Source organism: Sander lucioperca, chromosome 5 (assembly GCF_008315115.2).
Source record: "Sander lucioperca isolate FBNREF2018 chromosome 5, SLUC_FBN_1.2, whole genome shotgun sequence".
NCBI lineage: Eukaryota > Metazoa > Chordata > Actinopteri > Perciformes > Percidae > Sander > Sander lucioperca.
Window position 1 is genome coordinate 33,522,225 of NC_050177.1, and position 19,211 is coordinate 33,541,435.

Sequence of the window (19,211 nt, forward strand, 5' to 3'; positions counted from 1 at the left end):
ATCCACATATATCCACACATAGTATATGTCTTTGATCCTCCCTTTCTCTCTAAATGTTTCATCTTTCCAGTGAATGTGCTAGTAGACAAAGATCCTAGTCAACATGATCAAGTTATGTCACTTCCCATATACTCTGTTTACACTAAAGCTTAATGCATTACTTCTTATGCTTTCTTCAGTTGAATATGGAAAATCAATTATAATCCAGAAAAGAAACATAATTATTGGACAGGCTTTTGGAAACAAACATGTACATTTTAAAACATTTTCAAACATGGTCATCAATCCACAGGGGTTACTTCTCTGTTTAACTTGTTCATAACCATTAACAACTAGTAGTAAACAGTCCTGCTTAAAAGAGTAAGCAACGGCCAAAGTCAATTCCATTTCCTGTGCTAATATGTTTGGTTGGGCATGTGTGGACATAAATAGCAGGTGACAACTGTTTTTCTAATGCAGCTTGACTTAACTGTACAATGCTACCACAATGTCTCACTCACACACACCTTCAACATAATGAAGGGAATGGCAGATTATGGTATAAATTGCTCCATTGTTGTTTTTGCATTTCTAAATTGTATCTTTAATGCCAAGTGAGGAAAAAGGAAAACATGTCTTATCAGTGCTCTTTCAGCACATGGATGCAAAATTGTCACTTGCCATCTTTTTCTACACCACACCATAACTTACAGCCTTAAAATTACAATAAAACTGAGTCAACACCTAGACAACTGTTTAATTTTACTTTTGGTGGTGATTATTGCAGGGCTATTGTTTTGCATTGCATTTTATGATACAGATGTTTTAAAAAAAAAGAAAGAAAAAAAAAAAGTGTTTTAAGTGTTGTGTGTATGCATGGATTTTGAGTAGATGACCTGATATGTTATCAGGTCAACATCAATGGTGTCAGTTTAGCCACCTGTGAAATGTAATAATCTGAATAGGATTGGTTATCCAAGATAAAGATAAAGATGATACATACACAGATGATACAGAAAAGATAGTGAAGGTCTAAACCTTTAAAGTGATGTTTTAATTGCTTATGATTGCGCAAAATGTTTTGCGTGGACTGTTCCCCTTTCGATTAGCTGTGAAACAGACAATATGACAGCGGAGCCCGAGAAGAGAAAGAATGATCCAGGACACACAGCGGGCAATTAGCACATATCACTCCTAATCGCTCTGCACCCCGAACGCATTTCAACACTCATTATTGAGACAGATTTTCTATGATTCATCGCATTGCTGTGTGATTTATCGCCATTTAGTTGTCAGGCGAGAATTCATTACGCCATTAGAATGCAAATCCTCGTTCGAAAATCAAGCATCAATATGCAAGGCGATGCCTTCGTTAGACGGTCATTTGGTTAATTGAATCACTTTGTTTAAAGAGAGGCTTGGCATTTGAGCTAATCAAGGTTGTTCCCTTACAGCACCTGCCTCTCACAGAAGCAGCACTTGCAGGCAGAAAACAATGCCACAGCCTTATACTTCTGGGGGCAAATGTCAGTATTGAGCCAGTTGCATTTTTGAAAAGATGATAAGTGAGTGAGTACAATTAATTTAGCGAACTCCCACAGCACAGGAGGTCAGGTGTGTTTGCCTGTTGTCAGAACATTTGTGTTGCTGCCTTGTAATCACAGCTGAGCTCCACTGATGCTTCAAGTGAGGTGAAAAATTAGTGTGGTCCAGGACAAAGAGGCATCAATAAAGCTGGAGCAGAAAAATTCAGATTACAAACACATTCTCAGCATGGGGGCTGTGCTTTTCCTGCTAAAGCAGCTCTGAGGTGATTGCTTCCATTACACTGTATCAATTATTTACCCCATTATTTATATGAAAAAAAAAGGAATTCAGATGGAATGATAAATGTTTCAGTAGTAATTTACCGGTATATAATCTATATCCACGACGTTCCACTTCCGGGATTGCTCCTGTTGCACGACTAAAACAACCTTGAACGTACACATGTTCCACCAAAACAAGTTCCTTCCCGAGGCTATTTCGCAGAGGCACCGTGGCTCTGTCCGGGCGCTTAGCGCTGCCCATGACGACTGTGATTGAAAAAGAAATGCCAATAAACCAGGGGTCTCATTTATAAACGTGGTGTACGCACAAAACGGGGCTGGAAATGTGCGTACGCCACTTCCAAGGTTGTGATTTATAAAAAACAAACTTGACGGGAGAATGTTCGGTCCTCCACGCAAACTCTGACCCATGCGTATACACATTTTGGAGACAATGGGAATTGGCGACGCAGAGGGTGAGGTGGTGAACTTAAGTCAGACTGCAAAAAGTAAATGTGTGGGAATAACGATTACTCGTAATATGTTCAAGTATTGATGTCTCACGCACATTTCTTTACTCCATATCATCCACGTTATCATGAAGATTAAATCCAGCAGTGTTATTTGCGCTTGTACTGAGTGATACTTGTTCCATAAACACCTTGTAAAATCCAACTCAAATCTTAAATAAAAATTTGTTCTTAATGTTTAATCGGCGCTGTCTCACCGTCACATTGTCCGTTACGGAGCGCAGGAGGAGGAGATGGCCCGACGCATGGAATACAGGATAGCATCAAATACCCTAGCATTAGATAACTGCAGAACACAGTGTAAATAACTAAATATCTGTCTTTAATACTTTGTATATATCATCAAATGTCAAAGTCTGGAAATACAGCCGTTAAGCTCTCGCGCAATCGTTAAACTTAATATGTCCTCGTTATCGGTCCGAACTTTAATACTGTTCGTGACCAAACCTGCATGAAGAAACGTGTGTTTGCCTATTAGACTTTCGTCTTCTGCTTGTATCTCTGGTTGGGGTATACCACTAGTTGATGCTGTGATTTTGGCAAGGTGTTAACAATCACAAGTTGTTGTAAACATATAAATACTGGTGTGACCCCGTGCGTAATGCTGCATGATGGCCCTGCAGGAGTACTATGCCAATGGAAGAATCAGGAGAGAAAGAGACTTCAGGGACCATGACGATAACTGGCTAATATGCCGATTTAGATTCCCTGAAGCTGTGCTCTTGGATCTATGTAATGAACTGGGTCCAGTAGAGAGGGCAACGCGCCGGAACCGTGCCATCCCGGTCCATATACAGGTCCTCACCACCCGGGGGGGAATTCCAATTTTCCAGAGGGAAATGTCAGACAGCTAAGTGTTTTATATAAACATTATATATAATCTTCAACTTTATCACTAAGGCTTGTTTGGATATAATATACTGTATAGTTCTGTTAAATCTTATCATATAGGTCTGGTATATCGAAGTTGTCCCCGAGTGCCATAATGCCTGCCGTTTTGGACGGTATTATTAATATAGGTAGTCTATAGATCAGGTTTCCCTACACTGTGGGTAATCTGTGATTTATAAAGGGAACATTGCTTACAGGTGTGCGTACGCATGGTTTTATAAATCTGATTTTTTTTTGGCGCACAATCATTTTTGGCTTTTGGGCGTACGTACACTTTTAGTAAGGATCCTACGCACAGTTTTATAAATGAGACCCCAGGCTGTGTGGACAAGCCAGACCCTCCTTCGCGGTGCTGTGTAGGAAGGTCTGGCAATGCGAGACTAACTGGTATATAATGAAATAAGCATTTTCCAGATGCTAGTTGAGGAAATATAAAATACCCACTGCATTCACATTTTGCAGTGTCCAATGAAACAATGACCAATGTCTCTTCAGTGTGACACTAGGCAAGGGTATCCATTGTGTTCTAATTTGTTTTGGGCTGTTGATGTCATTTTGAGCAATTTCCTCTTTGGCAAAGGCAGCTTAACATTTGGCTCCTGCTCTCCTCAAATCTGTTGGTTTGACTGAGTGCCGACAAGCTCATCCCTGCACGTCTCAATGCATTCATGTACAGACAGAGGCGAAGCCGTGCGCATTCACAAAGGCATCTGAACATACAGGCGCAGCCATAAACACGTGGGTGCGGGCCGTTTATAGGTCACCCTTTTCAGACATTTTAGACTACAGATAGAAATACACACAGGCATCTGAAAACGAGTGAACACTGATTCGCTCAGATCAAACTACATGGTCAAACGCACGCACGCACGCACGCACACACACACAAACACACACACCCACGCACGCACGCACGCACGCACTCCATCCAGTTTTTGGTGAGAGGCCCACTAGAAAAACAATATACATTGTGTTTAAAAGATGCCTTTGTTCTTATGTGAAATCCTATTCAACAGAAACTGGTGCAAACATAGGACTCAATCACAATATTAACAAGAACAGTCCAACAATATTGATATCAATCATAAAGTTAATGTAAAAAAAAAGATCAATCAAAATCCTATACTTTGATGTTCAGTGTAATGATATATGTCCCTCTGTTATGCTTTACGTAAGAAATCTTTTCACAGGTAAAACCAGAATTATAACAATAATAATTCTGTCAGTTTTTCACACAATCATAATTTGGACAACTGAATATTGGAAAATTATAGCACAATATCATTATATCGTCACAATACAATCCCATAGACAGTGAATAAACAATAATACTGAATTAGCACCCAGCCTTTTCAAGTCCATGGAGACAACCCACTTCAGCCCAGAATGGTGCTGGGTTACAGATGGACACTGTCAGGATGAGCTGAGGAATGGAGGACTGCTTGGAGCCCAGATTCTCTGGACATCTGGCCCAAACATGACACACATTCACATACAGATGCACATGAATACACAGTGATAAACAGCACATGCACGCACACAGAAGCTGAGGGGAAGAAGGGGCACGGAGTAATGGTTCGAGCTGCTGGTGGTGCAGAGCCGTCTGTGAACACTTTCCACTGAAGCGAACAGACTCTCCTCACCCCACCCCCTTCTCTAGCTGACAAACAGATAGATAACACAGATAACATCCTCCAACACATTTACCAGCCATGTGCAAGAACCATTATCACTTTCACGTACCCTTGCGTTTTGGGCACATTATCTTTAGGAACTGTTCACAGCCTTGCAATCATGGGCTGAGCTTTTACACACCACCAGCAGCTTAAACATGGATGAGAAAGCCTATGGGACAAAAGCGGAGAAAAATATCACCAGCTACAGCTTTGTTTTTCCAACTGTCTCTATCGGGGTTCAGTGGACACCCTGCTGTTCCAACGACAAACCACCAAGCTGACCTCTGCTCAGCAAACATATCAACCTGTGAGAATATTAGGAGTACGTGGGCACATATTCAACTTTGATGGATATCTTGCCAATAGGAAAAATTATTTTATTTTTTTGCTCTTATTTTGTAGGCCTCCAGATAGTTATCTTGGACTCCAAACTGAAATCAAAATAAATACATTCTATTTTCTCAAAGCCAAAAAATATCTCCTTTGTATTGGGTCCTTGCTTTCAAATGGCACGTTACAGTGCAGCAAATTCAGTGAAGGAACTAAGGCTCCATCTGTTGTTGTTTGGGCACAGCAAAGTGTGTGTGCTTTTTAGCTCCACATATGTTTTAGCAAAATACTTATTAAGAGGGGTTTGAGGCTTTTGATCCAGTTTTTGATGTGTGGGATTTAAAAAATGAGCAATGTGTGTGTGTGATACATACTTGTATAAACAGTTTAACTATAATTTACAGAAGACAACAAAATCTGATGTTATCCCCTTTCTGTTTCTCTCTCAACCCTCTTACAAAGCATGCACACTCTTTCTGTTAAAAACAATTACTGTTATCTTTTCTGTTTCAGTGGGTCTCAATTATTAAGTATTTGTCACTCTGGTGTTAAGAGAGGATTGCTGGAGGATGATAAAAACACATTTCTCATTCAAAAATCATCACTGCATGCATTCACATTATGAAAAATTCATGTAACACTTCTGGGGACTGTGGTGCGCCCCCAGGAAAATCTGTGGATGATATAGCCATATTCCGTATGTGACAATAAGAGAGAGTAGAGTCAGGCCAAGAACATATGATCTTATCTTTCTCCTTTGTGTTTTACTTTATTTTTCTTATCAGATTTCTTGTTCAATTAGATTTGTTTTGATGTGTGTGGTTCAATGGCCTCTTTGCAAAACAAGTATTGATAAATTATTTTATCAGACACTGTGCAAATGTGGCGTACAGAGCCGAATTTATAAATACACACAAACAAAGCACAACTCATTTATATATTTCAGTCAATTAGCTGAATCACTCAATGTGACTTTAACGGAGTGCACCGGTTAAATGAGAGCACCAAACAATGCAAACATACAAGAGTGCCGATGTCAGAGCCATGGGATAATGATCATTTTGAAATCATACACACTTATTTTCATTATCCCACTGTGAACAGAAATAACACAGTTTAAAATAAGTTTTGTTACGTTAACATTTCACCCTTCCATAAGCACATAAACAGATACAAGTAGACAAAGGGCCTCATTTCATTTCCTAAACCTTTGAGATGTGTTGTGCTATGTGTAATCTCCTAATGCAGTTTCTGAGATTTAATTGTTGTTTGACAGACATGAACATTTATCTTAGGTTTTAAATTAGACTATATCAAACAACCCAGTCACGAGGTAGCCTGGTCCTACCAGACTCTGGTACATTTCATTTGTACAGAGAGTCTGGCCTCTCTCCATTGACAAGTGTTAACTTCCTTGAAGGCGGGTACTCTGTTGAAGTTTAAAACTATTGGATCTGCCCAGAGCCACTCTGGATCTGCCATAACCAATCGCTAACGTTTGGTTGTGACGTATGTCATGTGCATGTGCAACAAGAGGGGAGACCGACAACAACTATCGGTTTATATTTAGCATTAGCATTGCTAGCGTTAGCCTTAGCCAACTCCTTCACCACTAACGGAGCGAGCTGGAAAATCTAACTTTTCTCGATAAAACCCGCTTTGAAATACTCCTCATAACAAACACCCTCAAATCGACTCGTTTTGTCACTACATTCACGTGTTGAGCGAGTCATACACTTTCACACCATATATACACACATTAAAATAATTAATGACTGAATAAATATGTATAAATATTGAGTTTGAAATGTGTCCTGTTTCTCATGACTGTCCATTGACATAATGACATGAAAAAACGATTTGATGTTTTTAAAATGGGATCTCAACATCCTAGGAGTCAAAAGACCAAAAAACAAGAACAAATTGTCAATGTAAAAAATAAAAACACTGACATAGGATGCACAAGCACCTCCCCAACCTGAGCCATTACCCATCATCCCCCAGGGACTTCTCACCATTCTCCAGGAAGATTTTCTCTTGTGAGACATGCAACCTCCTGCCTGCCATTTATCCCACGACACAAGCTGGGACATGGAAATACCTAAGCGTAAGCCAGCATAGTCACTGTTACTATAACCTTTATTTATTCAAACAGGGTTTGTATGCTTGTTACTTTTTGGCATAGCAGTTGCATGATGATCCGAGTGTGTTACTCATCAACTTTCCTGTCTTGTTTACAGATAATGAAGCCAGTGTCCTCCGTGCTACATATTTATAGTTACATGATTTGACACCCCGCAACCTCAATCATCTACAGTTTACCCACTGAGGAGTGTGCTCTCTCATGTGCTTTGTGTAAACTCAAGTCACTGAAAACTCAGGTATCTCACATTAAGACAACTCACTGAGGGCCAGTTTCTATCTGTATCCACGCTGAAGCGTTTGAAGTGCAGATTACTTCTGTCTGAAGGGGGTTGAGACATTGAGACAAAATAACTGTTAGGATGAAAAGAAGCATTTTGTATTATGGAACTTGGAGCGGAAGGTTTTGTTCTGAAAACGATGCAATTTTCTCATTTCGTGCAGCAGCCAGACGATCTTGTTTTCCTGCCTGTGTATGGTAATTACACTGATGGAAGTAAAGATTAAGTTGCACAACTCTTCCACTCTGATTCAGTCTTTTAGTTCCCCCAAACATCTTCCCCAACAACACCTTTGTTAGAGTAGAACATGAAGTTGGTTCTGCTTTCTCTAATAGAATTGGACAATCAAAAACATTGGATGTAAAACAAGTTCAGACAAAACCTCGCCACCCTTACGGATGCCATGTTGCTTAAAGTATTTGGAGGAATAACCAGAAGAGCTGTAGAGCTGTGGACCCTAGTTTTCACTGACTTCAGTAGACATGAATTGTTTAGGCCTTCACAGCTCTGCATCCAGCTGTGTTTGCTATCTGACTTTGTGATGCAGAAAACTTATGAAAGATGTCCAGGGGAGGCAAAGCACTTAAGCTACATTATGGACAACAAAACGAAAAAACATTGGAAAGAGAAAAAGAAGATTTTAGATTTGGTAATACACATTCTTACAGCTGCAATGACTAAAAACTAGACTTGTACTAGGAACGCGTAGACCTTTGTCAAGGCCAACGGTGCTTTCACATGCTCCTCGGATGGTACCAATTCCCGAGTTACGAAGTCGTTCTTCCAACTTTGCTGTGTTCACAAGATTGAAGTCGTAATGTGAAAACAACATTGACACTATTGTTCAGAGCGTTTAAACAACACATAGTTTTTCTGTAATCCTGCTGACAAACAAACCGAACCGAAAACACAACCTCCATGGCGGAGAAGATAACAGTTTATGTCCCTTGCTCTGTTATGTTATTGTTAAAATCAGATAATACAAGTCCTGTACAATGTGTCAACTATTTTGTATGTAATTCTTCTATTCTATATGTAATTCCATATTGCAAAAACACAAAAAACAATTAAATCACAAATACCTTTACTGCAGCTTTATATTTCCTGACTACAGTAACAATGAATTACATCTGAGTAAACTTTAAGAGGAATAATGGGAGCGACTGCACTGTTTCACTTATGATCTTCACCTCTGCCTCCATCCTCAATTAGAGCTCTGCTGTGCAGCCCAGAAAGCTTTCGCCACAATTATTGTAGTCTTAAAATGTCAACTTCCCACTTTGTTGGCAGTAAAAAAAAAAAAAAAAAATAGACAAAATGATGTCTTCCGGAGATACAGTATGCCATGGGTCTTAATGCACCTATGTGTACTGTATGTGTGCTGCATATGAAAATCACAAATGACAAAGCAGATTATTCCTCATCTATTTATTATAGTGATATATCCCCACACTTGCTGTTTCTCCCAACAGGGAGTCACTGCAACATTAGAGATCTTACAAAACAAATCAAAATGGACTGAAACATTAACATCTGGTTTTACATTCAATTAAAAAGAAAAGGAAAATGGACTTGAATTTTACATCTGGATTCACTAAAATATCAGTCAAGGCTTTATTGCGGCACGCTGGACTCGAGGAGGTGTTCATGAGTTAGACCGAAGCTACATTTCTTCATACTCCTACTTTATCTGGGCGGGTGGCTGAATGTAGATCAGACAGCATACATTTGGGAGTTGGATGGATTTTTAAAATGTGTTTTATCTATCTTTGTGCACAGTGTTTTGTCTCTTTAACTAAGAGTTGGGAGTCGTTGATATTGCCTGAGAATATGGTGATCGCAATTCTGTGGAACAGCTTAAATTTGGATTTATTCCTTCTTAAACTGCAATCCAAAACAGTGAAACATTTTATCCCTTCAAGTGCCTTTATCCACTTTTTTTATATTAAAACTACTGATGAAGTTTTTTTACTACATCATCTATCCGCAGATTAGGTCAAATACTGTGAAATGTTATATTTTTGATATCAAGTTGTTTAAATATCGCAAATATACAACAATATTACAGTAGATTTTTGTAAACATTGTGCACCTTTTTGTTTGTTTTTTTTACAGCAAACCTGTCAGAATTGCAAAACTATCTGCCAAAAGCTACAATATTGGGCTGGGAATGTGCAACAGTGCAAAAAAAAAAAAGAAAAAAAAAAGGACAACAAAGAGAGAAATAAGCCAGATTTTTCCAGCGGAGACACAGCCTTAATGCCTTTCTCTCCCTGCTCAAGTCTCTCACCTGTAAGTAAATACATCCACTGTCCTAATGAGTAGGAGAAAAAGGTGTCTGGGAAAGTGTCGCTCCCACAGACGACATGAGGAGAAGAGCTACTCCTTATACGCTTATCATGTTCTGAGCTGTACAGCTGCCTAACTACAGTAGAACCTGGAATATTAAAAAAAAAAATGTCCGAAATGATGATAATGACACAAACTCCCAACTTTAACAGTGTAAACCGAGTGCTGCCAGATGGTTTAACAGCTCAAAGCCATTGATATTTATTATAATGACCCCTTCAAAAAAAGAGGGAAGTATCAAAGATCTATGTACAGGAAGTAAAAGAAGCACTTAAAGTGAATGTGAAGGGGAATGTTAAATTAATTCTGACAGTTTTTGGCTGATCTTAGAGCTCACGCCAATAAAATGAAAGATCCAAATTGAAGAGAAATGAAACGAGGGCGAAAGAGCTTAAGTGAGAACGAGGGCAGCTGGGGAAAGTAAACTCTCTGAAACTCAAAGAGGATAGGAATAAATCCATTGAACCCTACCTGTTTTAATTGTTTATGCTTTGGAGATTAGTACTCATTCTATTCATCCTACCTCTCTCTCACTCTCTCACATATATCAGCATCCTGAAATGTCTTTGGTTTTGTTGCGCCGTTGGAAGCGTGTGTCGGCGGGGTCAAAACCTTGCTCACTGGCTCCAAACAGAGCCCAGCTAGGCGTCTTGGCCATGTAGTCCAAGGCTGAGAAGCCCTGCTGTCCCCCACTCTCCTCATGAGCCTGGACCAGCTCCTGGAAACGCTCGTAGTCGATCCACGTCCACCACTCGCCATCCACCTTGAACTGAAAGCACACACAGAGAAGGGAGAGAGAAACAAGGTGGTAGATGAGCGAGCGGCAGTAATCCACGCAGTTTATGGAAACCTGCAGGCCTCTGACAGCCATTCATTAAGAATTCTCGATTACACTTTACTTGAAGATATCTACATAAGAGTGACATGACACTGTCATGAACGTGTCATAAAAATTATAAACAAGTCATAAACGTTTATGACATAATGCTTCTTTTAGTGTCATTCGGTTTTTGTCATGACAAGTTATGGTTAGGGTTAGAGTTAGAGTTAGGGTTCATGTGTCATGACTGTGTCATGACAGTGTCATGTGTTCATGACAGTGTCATGTCACTCTTATGTAGATACCTTCAAGTAAAGTGTTACCGAATTCTCTAACCCCTAGTTTCCACCTTGCTCATCTTCGCTGCGTTCCGGTTTTGTTCCGTCCTCCGCCACGCGCCATACCACAGCGGGAGCGTCTCAGAAGCGGAGTGTCTTGCTACCCTACTCACCGATTTTATTGGCTCTACAAGTACTTTACCAAACAATCACCATTTTATTTATCTGTTTGTTTATTAAAATAGTATCTACCTTCCACTCCAAGCACTCCTGCAATTAAACTCCGTGCCTTCTCTTTTCTGGTGTTGCTGCTTAAAAAAAAGATCTGTGATGTCTATTATGTTTTTCCACCTCCAAGATGGATCTCTCGTCGTCCGCGGTGTTGTAGAGGAGACGTATATGATATTGGGGGGTGTGTTTTGGTATATTGACTGGAAACTCTCGCTGTTTCACTTCCTGCCCGGCTGTCTGAACGGCCCGCGGCTTGCGTGAAAATAGACCTGGCGAGTATCTTTAGCGGAGCGGAGAGCTGCTTCACTCATGCTTCTGGGACGCGTCTGGTGGAATATCAAGCATTGACTTGAATAGCCACGATTGCTCGCAGTGCACCCAGAAAGCAGCGCTGACGCGTGAAAATAGGGGTAAGGCATTTGTAAAGAAATGTATTAAAGATCAATTTAACAATCAAAATAAAGAACCCAACAAAAACATTTTTTTTTTTTTTTTTTAAACCAAAACCAATCCAACTGGAGTAGATGGAAAGATAGCACTACTGGTTCTATTCTTCAATTGACACACACACACACGCTTATACTTATACAACCATTTAAATAGAAGCCATATGCTCAGATACAGAGAGAGAAATAAGTGGGCAACCACTGAGAGGAAGTAACACTCAAAAAGAAAAGTGTGAATTTAAAGATGTGACAGTGATTATAGAGTGTCTCCCTTCACACCTGCCACTTGCTGTTAGCTTATTGCCTTTTTTAAATGGTTGCAGATTCACCAATTCCACCTCCTCCTCACATTTCTCCATCAATCAATCAATGCTTCTTGCTCCTTCACCAAAGTCGCTATCCATCTTTCTAAAGAAAAAAAAAGAGAAATAAATGTGGCAGTGGGCGAGGAGCCGGAAAAAAGTGTGTGTGTTAGTTTGTGAGAGGCACACTAACTACCAGAGAGAGAGACCGATAGAACAGCTTGAATGTTTCATTGAGAGAAAAGCCTCTAACATCACTCTGCCTCTCTAACTGGTTGTTTTCTCAAACCAGCAAACGAGTGTGACCTCTACGTTCCCAGCATGCAACAGTGCTCCCCAGTTGATACAATACCATGTTTCCCTTGTTGTCTGCAAATATGGGAAAGACTGAGAAGAAACAGAGAGCAAGCAAACTAGGTATTACAACCTTTCCTCTGACGTTTGGTGGCGTTTATTGCAGCAAAGTCTGATCTTTAAAATGGTCCTCCATGACTTTAACTCACTCGTGGGTTTTGTTTTGAAAAGCTGCGACTGGATGCAAAATGGTGCTAAGCTGTCACAGGGGATGACTGCTGTGCTTTTAGGTCTCAGCATTTAGCATTTAAGAGCTCTTTCAGGTTCAGGGCTGCTTTGGCCAGACCCCTATGTATGCGCTGTGGCTTGCTTATTTAAAACTGTCAGACGCAAACAGCTTCTACAACTGTAATTAACACAAAATAGCTAGCATTACATCACTGACTTTCTCAAACAGCATTTAAAAATAACACAAAATGTACTCATGAAGGACTAACATTTATTTGCCAAGTTAAAGATTTTCCTGCTGGAGATGACGACCCACTGAGGGAGTCATGGCAATAAGCATTTGAGTGTTAGCCTTAGATGCCTTTTACATGCCTCAGCCATTACAGAAAAGCTACCCAATGCATTGCTAATGAGGCCTGAGAAACGGGGAGAAGATGAAAGCAGCGCCTATTGGGAGTTAATGTTTCTGGTAATGAGAAGGGGTGATATTTGTTCAGCCGGCATCTCGGCAAACAATTTCAGTCTCTAAGCAACAAAGCAAGGCTGATGAACTGTCTGGGATGAGAACAAGACAGCCTGTTGGTTTTACTAACAGCGTCTTTGCTGAGGATCACTGAGGACAGCTTTGTTCACTGAGCACCACAGGAGGTGCCTTCATGTATGTGCACATGCCAATGAGCTCGCACACAGACAGACACACCACATCACATCTTATCTCTTTCTACCATGGTATCACATACTCATATCAGGTGGTCTTGAGATCTGGTGACTGAGGCCATTTGAGTAGAAGAGTGAACTCATTGTCAATGTTCAAGAAACCAGTTTGAGATGATTTTAACTTTGTGACATGACGCGTTATCCTGCTTAAAGTAGCCATTAGAAGACGGGTACACTGTGGTCATAAAGGGACAGATATGGTCAGCAACAATACTCAGGTAGGCCGTGACGATTGAACAATGATTAATTGGTACATGGCCCACAGTTTGCCTAGAAAATATCCCCCATGCTATTACATTACCACCACCAGCCTGAAACATTGATACAAGGTAGTATCAATGTTTCTAGGTAGCAGTAAACGTTTTGTTCTGTTTAGTGATGGCCCTGTCTGTGTGCAATGTTGTCGGCCTAAAAAGAGACATTTTCTCAGCCAATCAACTTGAACAACCTTTGAATGGCAACCAAAATAATTTTTGCAGGTATGTCTTCTTCCTATCTATGAGCAGGGGTACATATTTTGTGTTGCACACTGGCTTTCTGAAACAAGCCACAAAACAAACATCCGCCGAGGAAAAAAATGCTGCCTTCCTGCCATGTTGTACAAACGAGCAGCCGAGTGTGAAAAGCCTTTAACGTATACCATCTAGTAGGGCTGGACGATTTTGGCTAAAATCATTATCACGATTAATTGAACAAGTTACCTCGATTACGATTATTTAAATTTTTTTTTCTTTTCTTATACTGTAAATATGTTCACGGTTATTTTTTCTAATGAAAGAGTGCATAATCCTATCTTTGTGATTCTAAAATAAGGAAACAACACACAGATAGCAATTAATGCTTATTTATTAAATATTTCAAACAACTGAACTGAAATCTACAACAGTAGATTTTACAATGAAATAAAAACGTCTTATAAAAAAGTAATTTAAGTTTTAATGTAAAAAAAAAAAGTTTCCTAAAATTAGGGCTGAACGATTTTTGAAAATAATCTAATTGCGATTTTTTTCCCAAATATTGCGATTCGATATTCGATTATTTTTTTAAGCTCTTAGTCTTCTGTATTATTCAACAAAGACAAACAATAAATCATTTTATAGTAAGAACAACACACAATTACACACTAGACAGTTAAATAAGTAAAAATATAGTATATATATATATATATATATATATATATATATATATATATATATATATACACACACATATATACACACACACACACACACAGTGTATTTTTTTACAGTGCACAGAGAGGAGCTGCCTCCAGCCCCTCTCCCTCGTGAAGTTGCGTGCTGCCGTGTGCACTTGTTCAGAGAGGCTATCGTTACGTTAGCTAGTTACTGGTGTTCTTGCCGTGGGATTAACTGTACTAATAAAACTGTTGAAACACCGCGGCCACGCTGCTGTGAAAGCTCCCCGAACGTCATTTATCAGTCTGATTGTTACCCCTCTCAGTGGCAGCTCCTCCACTCATATCTTTATAACGGAGCTAACCGCTAACCGGAGTTAACCACTAACCGGAGCTAATCGTTGCCAACCGAGCCTTCAGTTCTGTGTGCCTGTATCCATTAACTGCATGTATAGACTCAAGCCCGAATAAAAACCTTCATTTTATTAAAATGGCTGTAAAAGTTTTAAACTACAACTCAGAGTTGGTTGAATGACAGAAATCAGCTCAAGGTACGGCATAGCGTTAGTGTGCTAAGTTGATGCTTTCTCTGCGGAGTGCAGACTGATTTGCTCTCGTGAGTCATGTGACCAAATCGCAGCCTTTGCGATTAGGAAATCGCGTTTTAACATATCGTTATTAATCGTTCAGCCCTACTAAAAATGTAGAAAATAAATAATAAATGTCCATCGCAAGATTAACGGGAACCTGTGGTTAACTGTCTTTTCGGAGTTAAACTCCACAAGTGTGTCCTGCGGCTCGCCGGCCGTCACACACACACACACACACACACACACACACACACACACACACACACACACACACACACACGTCCACAGCGCTGCAGGCAGAGGCGGGGTCTGTTCCGAGTATAATAAAGCCCCGTCTGTGTTGAGCAAAACATTACGTGAATTACTACGAGAATGGACGTGCATTTAATATAGGAAAAGTGCACAAGTATTAGCATCTTTTGTTGTTGTTGTATGTGACGCTATAGGTTTAGTGACGATGCTATAAAGACCGTTGCCGTGCTTGCGTCGCTCCCTTACCCCTCCTACCAGTCCCTATGGCCACTTGGCCAGTGGGAATGCAAACGGGAAAAAAGATTTTGGGGGAGAGTAGTTCTTAGAACTGCTTAGAAGTGTGCTTTTCCTCTAAAAAGTACAAGTACTATCCGGTCGGAAAGCACCTATGGTCGCAGACTGGACGGGGCGGAGTCACGTGACTACACACGCGGCGGCCGTAATATGTTTTAAGGGGAAAGTACATTAACACACAGTGGGCGGCCACGGAAATATTAATAGGATTAAAAGACCGAAATAACCGACTTGGTAAAATTACGTCGGTTATAGGCTCTGAATTTCGGTTACGATTATTTTTCGATTAATCATCCAGCCCTACCATCTAGTTGTAATTACAAGTCAGGGGAGAATTTCTGACAGCTACAATTTCTCCCACTTGGTGAAAAGACCGACAGAACTCAGCAAAGTGGTGACAAAATGGCTCCCAAAACCAACCAACATAGGCAGCGATTACGTCTAAATCAAATCCAATCCCAACACTAATACAAATGTTTCAACCAACTGGGAAGGAGCTATACACATGTATCTGGGTCCACTTGTCAATAAACCACTATAAATACTGTATGTAACATGCTAAAAACAGCACATTTAGGCTGGTGTGACTATGAAGCTAACAATGGCAATCATCTTAAAAAATAATGCATGTACACTCATATTTTGCTATAATGAGAGGTACTCCTGTTTTTTACTGACATGGCATGAATGCAGCAAAAGTGCAGATAATAGTTATCACGCTTGTTGAGTGTAGCACTTTGACAAAAAAAGTGTCATGATTTGACAGCTAGGAGAGCATTGCTGATGTATATTTAAAGACATTGTTCCTTATAGTAATAAGAAATATTAATAACTCTGACAGGATGTTTGACTGTAAAAAGTGTTAATTATCTTTGGGAGGTGAGTGACTGTGTTGTTTTAATTACAGCGTCCTCTGAGAGAAATGGGATTGAGATGAAGGAAAGAGCATGGATGTGAGCCAGGGATTATATCTCCAACCTCTCCTGGGAACACCTCGGGATCCCCCAGTCGGAGCTGGTTAATGTGGCTCGGGAAAGGGAAGTTTTGGGGTCCCCGCGACCCGACCCCGGATAAACGGACGAAGATGGATGGATGGAAGAGCATGGAGAATAAGAGGAATGAAAGATGGGAGAGAAGAGGGAGAGACGAAAGAGGGGAGATGAAAGACAGAAAAGGCTAGCAGAGAAAGTAGAACGAGGGGTGAGAGAGGTAGAGAAATGCCTATCAATGGGAAGATCCCAGGGGTTGAAAAGGAACTAATGATGATGATGTGTCAGTGCAGGGAGGATGCATCAGCGCGCACACACACACACACACACACACACACACACACACACACACACACACACACACACACACACACACACACACACACACACACACACACACACACACACACACACACACACACACACACACGTACGCACTTCTGATGTCTTTTAAAGGACTACATCAAACGGTGATATCACTGGAACTAGAAGATCTGAGAACTGTGCATTACGCATGCAGACACACACACACACACATATTATACAGTACACTCAAAATGAGACTGATGTGTTCTCCTGTGATGCATTTTAAACTCTGCTGGGAGGACTTCATATTCTGGTTTCTCTTCCTGCTGAGACTGTGCTGCACAAAGACATTCAGGATGCTGAAGACACTTAACAGAAAAACATCAGACTCTTCATTTGCAGGAGGAATCCAGCTCCCAAATCTGCTGGATTATTTATGACTGACCAAAAATGAAAAGTTAGTAAGTCAACATAAGTTGTCAAACTAAAAAAATAAATATATATATATATATATATATATATATATATGAATATATATTTTGTTTCATTATTCTGATACACTCTCCCTGGCAATTTTACAAATGAGTGTGTACTTCACACAACTGCATTCATACTGCAATTCAACTTGTTAAATTGGACAGTCAAATATGGATATAGAAACACATATACACACAGTGTGTTTGTGTGTGTGTGATTGTGTGTGTGTGTGTGTGTGTGTGTGTGTGTGTGTGTGTGTGTGCGGGGGGAGCAGAATTGGAGGTACAGTGTGTATGTTTGAAACTAAAACTCCTCTGCTCTGTTTTTTTTTTCTTGAAAAAAAAAAAAAAAAAGCTAATTAATTGAGGTAAAGCAGTTGCACAAACGACCTATGGTTATATTTGTGTTGGTGAGAGAAAAACACATTGCCTTTGATAAAAGTTCATCACAAATCTTGAGAAATACAATGTGTACAGCATACTGTTTCTATCAAGAACCAAATTCATTCAAGCCTGCATTAAAATCACAAGGAGCCGTGCACTATAATCTTCAAACTCATAAAAGGTGATTTGTTTAAATTTTGTGTTGTACTGTACACATTTTCAGTTTCCACATTTTTAGATTGAAGTTTTTGTAGAGGCAATAGGCATATGGTCAGATAATCAAATGTTCCAACCTGCAACATATTTATTTAATAAAATATCAGTCTATTTTTAGTAGTTACTTTGTTACATAGCGCTAAAAAATAAAATAAAACGGGTAAAACCTACAAATTCACAAGATGTGTGCTGCCAACATCCTGTTTGAACTAGATCTTGAAATACAGAAGCAGGATTGTACGTTAGTTTGCAGCATTTTACATGAAAACATAAAATAAGCATTTCACTGTGTAGTAGAAAACTTGTGGAATAAACAATATGTGCCTTCCTTCTCTCTCCTGTTATCCCTTTAGGCATTGGGAGCCCAGAAAGAGCCTACAGACACCACAGAGGTAAATAAATCTGTAAGTAGTCCCATCAATACAAAGCTACAGTAAATAAAAACAACAAAGGAGGATTTGGCGTTTGGGTGCTTAAATAAACGATTACGCATCGTGCACAATGTTTCTGTGTGCGTGATGGAGAAGTCCAGGTGCCTAGTTGGCTGGCTTGAATTTCTACCCTGTCAGAGAGAGCCAAGATGGCAATTAATCATCATTCATTAATTATTGACCGACAGTTGCTTAGGCAGTACCCAGTTGAGCCTCTGTCAGAATAAACCACTCTGGTGGTTGCATATTTGGAATAGGAAGGCAAGGAAGGCAAGAGAAGGCAAGAGACTAAATTATATAAATAAAACAAGACTGAATCAAAACACCAATTTAAAAACAAGGAACCTGCAGTGAGTTTCTGAGCTGTTTAAAAAGCTACTTTGAAAAAAATGGAGATGAAGGATGTGTGTTTTTGTGTCTGAAAAGAACTGCGGCAGAATCACAACAGATGCAAAGCAGATCACATTATTCATTATTATGTGTGAAGAGATGATTATGCAGTATCCACTGTCTGGGTCCACTGATAACTTAGAAATGCAAAAACAGCAGTATAGCAAGTATCTGCACCTACAGTAGTACTGTAAATGTCCAGCAGATTGTTGCACCTGCACATGTATATGTCAGCAAATTAGAATGCACAGTCTACATTGTAACTGTAAACTTTTTTTTTTAAATTAGTTGTGCTGTGCGATATCTGGCTCACATTGACTATGAGAGAGTAAAGAGACCACTAGCTTATATATATTAGGAAGTATAAATGTATCCTTCTATGACCAATAATGATTTCTTGTGGATGACTTAATAATTTAGCCAAATTAAATAAAAGCAGGATAAAC

The 19,211-nt window shown here is 39.8% G+C and overlaps 1 protein-coding gene across 1 annotated transcript in view; it reads right to left on the bottom strand.

Annotated features, from left to right (window-relative positions):
* Nucleotides 1–9,050: 9,050 nt before the first annotated feature.
* Nucleotides 9,051–19,211, bottom strand: part of tyw1 (tRNA-yW synthesizing protein 1 homolog (S. cerevisiae)) — a 63,768-nt gene continuing 53,607 nt past the window's right edge. Inside the window, exon 16 of the mRNA XM_031284888.2 lies at nucleotides 9,051–10,755. Coding sequence (XP_031140748.1) covers nucleotides 10,534–10,755 — 222 coding nt within the window. The 3' untranslated portion in view covers nucleotides 9,051–10,533. The remainder of the gene's footprint in view (nucleotides 10,756–19,211) is intronic.